At 43.0% G+C, this 10,289-nt stretch overlaps 1 protein-coding gene across 1 annotated transcript; it reads left to right on the plus strand.

The window, feature by feature from the left end:
• The first annotated feature begins 3,619 nt into the window (after positions 1 to 3,619).
• On the plus strand, positions 3,620 to 4,964 carry LOC148029563 (transcription termination factor MTERF8, chloroplastic-like). Its single transcript, XM_087688430.1, has one exon. It carries the CDS (start codon positions 3,740 to 3,742, stop codon positions 4,652 to 4,654), a length of 915 nt encoding a protein of 304 aa, XP_087544556.1. The 5' UTR covers positions 3,620 to 3,739; the 3' UTR covers positions 4,655 to 4,964.
• Positions 4,965 to 10,289: the final 5,325 nt, after the last annotated feature.

A 10,289-nucleotide genomic window follows, 5' to 3' on the forward strand; every position in this document is an offset into this window, starting at 1 on the left:
TCTGAGTGAGGTCCCTTAATTACTGAATACAATTCTCAATTTACCGCCACTCGGTGAGTGTGTTGTCCTCATGCACTTGTGCCCCTCAGGCTTTCAGTTTCCTTAAGTGTACTTCAAGTGCAGAATTCAATGTGAGTGCAGCAAGCAATTCCTCGGCGCCCCACTCACTCTCGCTCGTTTATGGCCTGATAGGCTTGCGGGTCCATTTTTCGGCCGTTTAGTCAGGGTTTAGGTTCCTTGTTTGTTTCCTTGTTCACTTCTGATCGATCGGGTCTTCGTGGTTCAGCGGCTTGCGTTCTAGTCCGTGGCTCCCTCAACTGTCTACTGCCCACCGCTAAAGCGGCTGTGTACTACAATTTCTCTTAGCCCGGGTGCCAGAATCAAGTTCTGAACACCCGAAGGGTTTTGACAAGTTGTGCTAATGCGCGTTTCCCGGTTGGGTCAATTTTCTGACAACTTTGACAAAAGGCTGCATTCGGACCAAGTGGTCCGAATTGCAGGGTCCGAGTGGGTCACTCGGACGGGCCGAATGGCATGGGATCAAGGGCCGAATCTCCAAATCTGGCTCGGACGAGTTTTACTCAGACGGGCCGAATGACGGGTTTGACAGATTCGGACAGGCTAATTCGGACAGGTCGAACCACGGTTGGCCGAGGGTCGAATCCCGGGTGTGGCCGAGTTCCGATTGTGGAATTCGGACGGGTCGCTCGGACGGGCTGAACGGCACCAGGCCGAATGTACCACGTGGTCAAAAAGTTATGGCTCGGACGGTCCGAAGAGAGTCTCTCGGACGGGTTGACTCGGACGGGCCGAATGCCGACTAGGGTTCTGGCCGAGTGGCCGAATGGCAAGGGGCCGAAGGCCGATTCTGGGCCTCGGCCCAGGAGCAATAGCTCGGACGGGCCGAAAACCGCGCGACGAAAACCGCGCGATGCCGATCTTGCCCGGTTCTTGCAATTTACTCAACTATTACAAGCACAACCTTCCAGATACCATCTAGGGGATTTGAGGGATGGATTGATATACTTGAATGGGTCGGTGAGTGCGTCGGTGCTGCGATCGAATCACACGGCCTGGGGCTTCCTAGCTCTCTCTCTCTCTTTCTCTCACTTTGAAATGGCACAAATGAGTTCTCTTTTGGCCTCCCGGTTCTTATATGCCCTCCCAGATGTGGTGTTGACACCCCTGATCCCTCTCTTATCGATCTTAGTCCTCACTAGCGAGCATTTTGCGCATTTGTATGACTTTTTTCCCTGTTTTTACTATGTTTTGAAACAGTGAACCCTACCCTTTTTCGGTTCGATCTCCTAGCTCTAACCTACGCTAAATGCAACAAAAATCAAAGACAAAAAACTGGAATAGATTCTCCATGCTTTCCAATCATCAATAACCAAAATATCCAAAATACTTACTTGTTTCGAAGATTAAAAGCACCCAACTTCCTACCTATCTCAAGCTCCGTTTCGGGGATGAATACCCTACTTCGATGCTCGATGTGAGGCGCGCAAGTGCTCAAGCTTGAATCCGTGGTTCCGGCAACGGAACCAAAATGTGGGAGCTTTCACTCAACCGCCAAGACCCTCGGACCGCTTATTCTTTCAAGCGTTTCAAGCGAGCTCTAATGGCTATCTCTCACCTAGCCGACGCGCCGTCGATCCTACGAATGTAGTGAGCTTACCTTAATGCTCGATCGAGTACCCTCCTCTCCCATGCACTCCGGTAGCTCCACGATCCTAGATGCTAGCGCAAGCATCCTCAAGCCTCCTCCATCTCCAAGCTCCATCCTCCATAGCCGCGGGCGCAAGAGAAGAGAAGGGAAGAGAAGAGAAGGGAAGAGAAGAGAAGAAGCGGAGAGGAGATGGTGAAGAGCTTCACCCTCTTGATCCCTCACCCTCACACACACTCACTCTCTCACACTCTCACACTCCCTCTCTCAAGTGCACACACACAAGCAAGAAGGAGAGAAGAAGAGAAGAGGAAGAGGACTCCTTTTGCCACACACCCAAGAATGAGCTTCTCATTCATTTTTTCAACTTTATATACAAAACCCTAAATCCCTTCCGGGCGGTCATCCCCTTTTCCTCTTTTACATGGTCAGCCGTAGCCTAGGCCCTCTTTCCCATTTCCCACCATTCTAATTTACCCTATTCCCACTAATGCATACACTTTGCACAGGAGCGAGCCTGGCACTCTTTTACACAGATTTGGGGGCGCTCCCATATTTTAATGGTGCGCCTTTTCCCCTTTTATTGCCGTGGCCCCACACCGAAGCCTTTTGAGGGTCATGTCCGAATATTTGAAATTTTCAGGGATTGGTTGCCAGTCAAGGCGCCTTTTTTGCTCTTGCGCCTTTTTTGCTCTTTTTCCTTCTTCCCAGTTTCCGTTCCTCTGTGCTGCGGTAACGTGGTCGAAAACACGGTAACATTACGTGGTCGGAAACACGGTAACAGTTTAAAGTAAGCATCTTGGGCTTGATATGTGCAAATACAAAAAAACCTTATAGATCACAAAGGCTTTGCCTTATGTAAAGCTCAAAGCTAGCTTGGGGCTTCCCTTTGTGGATCAATCATAATGTATCAAGCTTGGAACTTTGTTGTAAAAGAGTACTAGCTCTTGTTCACTACATCACTCTCATGGGGGGCGGGGTGGGGGGGGAGGGCGGTTTGGCTACCATATATTGGTAGTAATGTGTGTGAAAACATTTGGGACTTCTTGAATCTTTTTCCCTCACTAGGATGTTTTTTCTCCTGACTTTATTTATATGACTATTCACTCTAGGTTAAAAGTACACATTTGTGTTGTGTATTCTCAAGCTTCTTCTTCTTCTTCAAGCTAAGTGTGTGTATTCGTACCACCCTAAATCCAACATTAGTTTGCATTTGATTTACTAGGCCTGAAGCATATTTTTTGGGATTTGGTTAATCCTTTTAGTTTGCATATTAGTTTGTTTACATGATCTATTGTACTTACTTTAGTTTCCAACCTCCTGAACATAGCTCTCCAAAAAATTGCTATTAAACTTTTTGTATTGATAAAAAACAATATTTGATGGTAGGCCATACAACTAGTTCTCTATAAATAATCTCGCTAGTTATGGAGTTTAAACATTAGATGAGGTTGGAATAAACCTAGCCATTTTAGTCAACCTATCAACGATTATTACCCAAATAGAATCATGCCTTCTTTGTGTCTTAGATAATCCATGGAGATGCTCTCCTACTTTCTTAAAGGAATTTCTAAGACTCGGGTACACTTACGTAAAATTGACTTGCACATGTTGTGAAAAGTGAAAGTTTTAAGCACGAGTTTCCCATGCAGGTCAATGGACTTGAGTCTGTATGGGTTTCAAAGGGGAGAGAAGAAATCCAAAACTTAATAGTTTAAATTTATTAACTAGGCACTTATTACAAACAACTACACTATGTAGGGCGTCTTTATGCATACCTTGGAAAAAAAAGTATTATATCATATTTTCACTCCCGGTCCCTTTACCCTAAATCACATAATGTTCACACCTCCCCAGTGCCTTAGGAAATATACTAAGGTAGAAAATATTTATAGCTAAAACTTCTCAAATTTCAAGGTTTTAAACCTTCTTCTTAAGAGTATGAAAGCTCGTTGCATTTCATTTTACATATGAGACGTCGGCTTTTTCTTACCCTTGTCACTAGCCCCTGTTGGATCTTAGCTGAGGAGGAGGAGAAGGACCAGGCGTTAAACCCTAGTTGAAGAAGGCTCCATGGCCGGGACAGGTTTGCATCTGCATCGGCAGATGCGTCGCGGCTTGTTGCCGCATCATTTGAAGCCGACCCAGCATGCTTCTTTCTCCAGTACAGCAGCTGTTTCCAATCAGCTGCGTAAGAACAACCACATCAAAGCTACCTTTTTCTCACGATTGGGCCTCTCTACGGAGAAGGTAAACGAACTTCTCTGCAAAAACCCTAAGATCTCCGCATGCACGCCGGATCAGTTCGAGACGCGATGGAAGCTATTCAAAAGAACAGGCATCAATGGACAGAATTTCTGCAGAGTCATTGCCACCAACCCTAAGGTCATGAGTGTGTCTATCGATGAAGAGCTCAAGCCTGCAGTTGCTTCATTGAAATCTGCTCTGAAAGAGAATTACGCCAAAAGTGTCACTATGTGGCCTGCTCTGCTAACTCCACAGGAAGGTTTGAGGGATAAAATCAATTTCTTGGTGAAGGCCGGTTTCGAGAGAGGATCTGTTGAATTAGCGAAGGCCCTCACATGCGTCCTGCACAAAAGCTTGCAGGAAATTGAGGCCAGCATTACCGTGCTCACTGACCTGGGCCTCTCTCGTGATCAGGCGTATAGCCTTTTAAGGCACCAGCCTTCTGTTCTGCAGCAGAGCCCTGAGGAGCTCTCCGCAAAGGTAGACTACATTCTCAACAAGGCGGACTTTTCAGTGGGAGATTTACTGAAGCGTGCAGCCATCATGGTCTACAACCTTGAATTGCGAATCAAGCCCCGTCACATGATGCACAATTGGCTGAAATCCCAGGGTTTACTTAAACAGAAGTTCCAATTGAACTACTTTGTGAACATGCCAGAGGATGAGTTTGTACGTAAGTTTGTTGACTGTCATGCAGGTGGCACAGAAGTGTACCAGGAAGTCAAGGGACATACAAGCTGAGCATTTTGATGGTTGCAACATCATTGCTCTGGTGACATGATGCGTGTGCCTTATCAACGGATGTTTCTCAGCAAGTTCTGAAGATTTCTGCACTCCATTATCAGTGAATGATGATTACATGTCCCCTAAACAGTTACAAACACCTGATGTTAGCTAAAAATGGATGTGCCAAAAGGGCTTGAGATACAGCATACAGCTCTCTCAAAGTAGAGAACCTCATTGTCATTGAGACATTCTGGGATCTGCAAGTTTTGAACTTTCTGGAACTATGTAGTTCTGTTTGAAATGGTATCATCCAGTTCTTGTCGTTTGCCCATGCTCCAGACATTACATTTTGGGTTACATGAGCAGAAAATTTTTGAAGGAGATAAAAGGACTGAAAGTGTTTTGCAGGCAGAATGATCTCAAGTTAGGCTAATGTTGTTATAGCTGTTGCTGTTGAATTTTCTGATGGTGATTTACCATACAGTAATAGCCGGTCCGTTGGGAGTGTTTTTTAAATGTTTATAAGCTCCTCCTGTTAGGCTATTCATGATGTCTGCAAAGACACACATGTTTGACAGAAGTGCAGTTTTTCTGTTTGTTGCTGTGGTACAGCTCCTGCATTCACATAGTTGCTTAGATAGCAGTGCATGTTTTTTCTTCACATTAGTTTCCAATTGACTAGGTCTTTGTTGTACTGGCTTGGGATTTTCCTTCTGCAGCACACTAATTCTCTGCAAGAGTTGTTGTCTGATAGTGCTGTATTTGTCTTAATTCCCTTCTTGCTAGGACTACCTAAATTGTGATTTATTCATCATTTTAATAATGACATCTGTATGTATTCAGGCCATGTTGTGTTTCAGTTTTACCATTGTATGTGCAAGGCTTTCTTAGAGATTGCCATTTTTACTCAAGTGGCATCTACGGTATGCTGGGAACTCTTGTTAACATGTTTGGGATCTGGCTTGATGTGAAGTGGACTTCTACCAATAGTGGATACTGTCAGAGGGTCATCTCCTGTATGGGAGGTAGACAGTCCCATGGGCAGGTTGCGGAGCCCTCCTGATCCATCACCATGGCCAATGCTGCACTTTGATATGGTATCAGAGCAGTGAAGGGTTGTAGCAAGGTGGGCTAGTCTGTTGAGCTATTTAAACATTGATTTCCAAGCCTTGATGGACCACACAGTCTATGTTCGACATGCTTTCCAAAATCAAATTCTAGATGGAGGTAACTTTAGCATCTAGAAAGTGATGATGCTGGCTATTTTGGAGTTGTATGATCTTGTGGAGTTGGTGACTAAAAAGAATGATTATCCAATGATCAAGGATCCCAAAACTTTTTCTAGTTTTGAGAAAGCTGATTTGAAGAAGACCCAAATGCATTGAGACAAATTGAATGCTTGTATTTGTTCTGTCATCTTTCTATCATGTGCGTCAGTAGTTTTTGTGCATGTAAAGTATACAATGGCTGTGTTAGATATGGTTGCATTTGGAGCAGATTTCCAAGCGGATGGCACCCATGAAGTGGGTATTTGTGAAGGTACAAATGCGAACAATGGATCCTGGTAAGTTTGTATCCATGAAGGTTCACAATAACAAGCTATGAATGGCCGTAGCAAAATATTTTTAATGTCGGGAAGGCGATCCTTTCTGAAGATATGTTCACCTCATGATACTACATGCTTGGATAGTGAATCTTATTCGTGTTTAAGTACACTTCTAGATGGATTGATATCATCACGTGGAAAGAGTTAGTGCCCATGGTGATGGATTAGGAGGATCATTTCAAGCTACACTCCGTATAAGGAAGAGAGCTCCTACTTTCCCTCTCTCCAACAAGATGCAATGTGCATGTATTAGATAGAATGTGAGAAGAAACAACCTTTATATAGGTTGGAATATTGCATAACAGTAAAAAGGTTGGTCAAACATTTAACAAAGCCGTTAATGCAAGTCAACCAACCATAATTATGGTGTATGCTCAAAAATGAAATGTACTCGGTGTGCCCATATAGTCATGATATGTACATTGCTAACATCCTCTCTTAGATTATGGGTGATAAAGAATAACAAAATTCATAATTATGAAAGACCACCATAGTACATGTAACAATGACAACTAGATAGAACTATGGATACCCAAGAAGTGGGTAATCAAACCACTATGTTGATCATACTAATTCATAACTATAGAGTAGAAATAACTAAATCTTGATGCATGTCATTTATCCATGGAAAGCACACGGCCATGGATTTCTTGCCTTCAACTAGATTGGCAGTGTATTCCCTTGTGTGGGAACACAAGGATCAAAGATTGCTCTCTCTCACACCTCCCATCATGAGCTTGAAAGACAAACCAACTCCAAGATTTGAATCTATGAAAATTCATCTTTGCTTGCAAAAAGCCATGCTTTTGGACCACCACCCTTGCATATGGATGAGGATAGCATGATTGACAACCACCACTTGCTTACACTCTCTCTCTAATGTTGGAGACTTGGGAGGGAAGATGGTACCACATACGCTATTGCCACAATCTTTGTTGCATGGATGGAATGAGAGTCAATATTCAAGGATAATGCAGAATTGCAGTCCTTGCCCTTCTCCTTTTGTTTTCTTAACACCACTAGCTTTTTGCAATCAAGATGGAGATGCCCCTTCTTGCCACAATGGTAGCGTTGACCCTTTTTCTATGAATCACCTCTCTTTGAAGCACCCAAGACACTTGAATTAGGGCTATCAAACCAAGATGGCAACCTCCCTTGAAATTTAAGATGAATTCATGCTCAAGTAGCATTGATCTCATGTGTTGGATACTAATGGGAGAACTCCATGTCTAGGTGTGTAGGGTATTAGTAATGCCATCAAACTCTTGAGGTGATTTGTATTGAAAAATCCCCATCAAATGAGCTTTGGAAAGAGGAGATTGCATGTTGCAAATTTGAACTTGAATATGTGTCACTTGGAGAATGAATGATTGAATTGTATCAAACACATTGAAACAAATATTTTTCGACAATCAATTGTAGAGGGTTACAACTCTCATGGTTGATGAAACCTTGTACATAAGTTGAAGCTTCTCCCACACCTTGGGAGAGGTCCCACAAGAGGTGAATGTTGGAAAGGCTTTCTTTTGAGATGCATTGAAGAAGCATTGAGTATGCTTTCCATCATCATTGTCCTACTCTAGCATTGCTTCCTCATAATTGTCTTTGTACCTCCTTTGGGTGCTTATGTTTAATAATCCCAATACCAAGAGTTCACCAATCCATAAGAAAGATAAGAGAGAGGAGCAATATTTGAAGTGTGTATAGTGAATAGATGCACCTCAACTAGTTCGTGTGATCCTTCCCTTCATCATGTAGATCAGGTAGAGAGATACACATGCATGAAGATGATGATACATGTGGAAAAAAAGTGAAAACAACTACATACAACATGAAAATGTCAACTATTTAGCATAAATGATGGTAACATTGAAGAAACACAAGCTTTATCTCCAATCTAAATTCAAGGATCAACACACTAAAAGGCAAGTTAAATGCAAGATTTGAGAGGATTGATAGAGGGTCATCTTTGTATGGGTTGGTGAATAGGTAGATAGCCTAGAGGATAGGTAGCAGGTAGGTTGGGGAGCCCCAAGAAAATCGGACGCATGAATGCTAAGCATTCAAAGAGTAACTCCACCTTAGCAGGTGTTTTGAGCAGCCACCCATATTATTGTTTGTGATTGTATGTTTTAGGAGCACTATTTGTGGAAGGATTGTTAGACCAAAGCTCTCATAAGAATCTTGTATAATGAATCTGGTTAAATTCCTGGAGGGGTGCGCCAAGCCACTCCCAGCTAGCCGCCAACCCTCCAGGAATTTAACCGGCGCACCCCCAGCTAGCCGCCAACCCTCCAAGAATTTAACCCACCACGAGAGGTTTCTCCCTGGATTAGTTTGATTGTAGGAGGATGCTTTGATACTAGGGGGGGCTCTAGCTGTAAATTCCCTGCCTCTTGGTCCTACTCAAATGGTCTACATGACTCGAGATGGATTCTTGAGGCCCTATTACTAGTGCAAGGGCGAAAACTTGGAGAAAAATAAGACACATCCTTACGGATTGCAGAAAACATCCTATGGACGAGATTTGTATCTCAGTTGAAATTTTAATATAAAGTTTACTTTCAAGAAATTTGTTTGAACTATTTTCTTGTCATTGCATAAAATTACGTAAAGGAACATGTGACTAACGGATTAATTAAGGAAGATGCTTGTACGTGTTACAACTAATGTGCCCTTAGGTAAGTAGAAAACTAAAGTTATCAAGGGAAGCGGGTGGGCGGAACCCTTGACGGGTTTGTCCTATGGTAGGGTGGTCGCACAGAACTGGGAGGTTTCTTAACATTAAAGCCATGATGATGTATTTACCTTAGTTAATGTAGGGTAGAACACTGGCTTATATCGTTTTAAGGAATCGAAATGGGACTTTACTCTACAGGTAGAGGGATCAAGTGATGCATCCCTCTTGTTTCCCATTCTCTTTGAACCAAGTGCGATATGAGTTTGCTTCAGTTTAGATGCTCTCCCAATGTGTATAGTATGGATGGTCCAAAAAATTTAGATTTTTGGGCAAAACTAGAATATTTTAGATATTATTTATTGTAAATATCCTTAAAAAATATGAAAGATTTCTAGAATAGGATGTCATGTAAAAAAAGCAAGTGATTTTTTTTCAGCCAGTTTTGGAAATTTAATGAAAATGAAAGGATTGGCGAAATCACACGCGGCGTGATCGCAATTTACAAGTAGCAAAGAACACTTCGAACAGAGAGAAGAAGAAGGAGCGATCTAAAAGATTTCTAAGCAAGTGAGTTGTGGTTTTACCCCCCTTATGGAGCCAACGAAACTATCAAATTTGTGATTTGAGCATCAGGCTGCATCTTAGAAGTTTCGGATTGCTAATTTTTCCAAGATCCCCTCCACAAAGAACTCTTCTTCTCATCCACAACCCTTCTTCTCTTATTTAGCTATAAATATGAGGCATAGGGAGTAGTTAGGAAAGAACAAGGAAGCACAAGGAGACCTTGAGAAGCTGTGTGAGTGAGGTAGAGGGAGAAAACCACAAGGAAGCACAAGGAGATCCCGAGAGACTGTGAGAGAGAGGTAGAGAGAGGAAACCACAAGGAAGCACAAGGAGACCCTGAGAGGCTATAAGAGAGAGGTAGAGAGAGAGAGAGGTAGAAGGATACCCCTCCAAGAGATTGTGAGAAGGAGAGAGAGAGAGAGAGAGGAGTTACCCCGAGAAGCTACGAGGAAGAGAGTTAGCTCAATTTCCCCTATCTCGATCTTCGACTAAGCCATCTTCTCTTACGGTCTCCCATCTCAAATTCATTCCTCCTTCTTTATCTCTTGAATCCACTTGTGAACGATGGCTCCAAAGTGATGAAGTGGAATGACTATGGGAACCACCGCAACCAATCAAGGAACGGTTATTGCCAGAGTTACGGGAGTGCCCCAGGTTGCCACAGTTGCCACTTCCAATGGAACATCGGGTGTGTGAATGGGAGTGCGGGCAAAAATGAAATTCTCGATGTCATCGTGCCAAACCAGGTTATTATTTTGCCACATAAAATAATTACATAAAATATTAGCTCTATATTTTAC

This window comes from Lygodium microphyllum, chromosome 11, assembly GCF_053477565.2.
Source record: "Lygodium microphyllum isolate KBCC chromosome 11, Lygodium_microphyllum_v1.1.10, whole genome shotgun sequence".
Classification (NCBI taxonomy): Eukaryota; Viridiplantae; Streptophyta; class Polypodiopsida; order Schizaeales; family Lygodiaceae; genus Lygodium; species Lygodium microphyllum.

Coding starts and splice junctions, on each gene's coding strand:
- LOC148029563 (XM_087688430.1), top strand. CDS start 3,740: ATGGCCGGGACAGGTTTGCATCTGCATCGGCAGATGCGTCGCGGCTTG.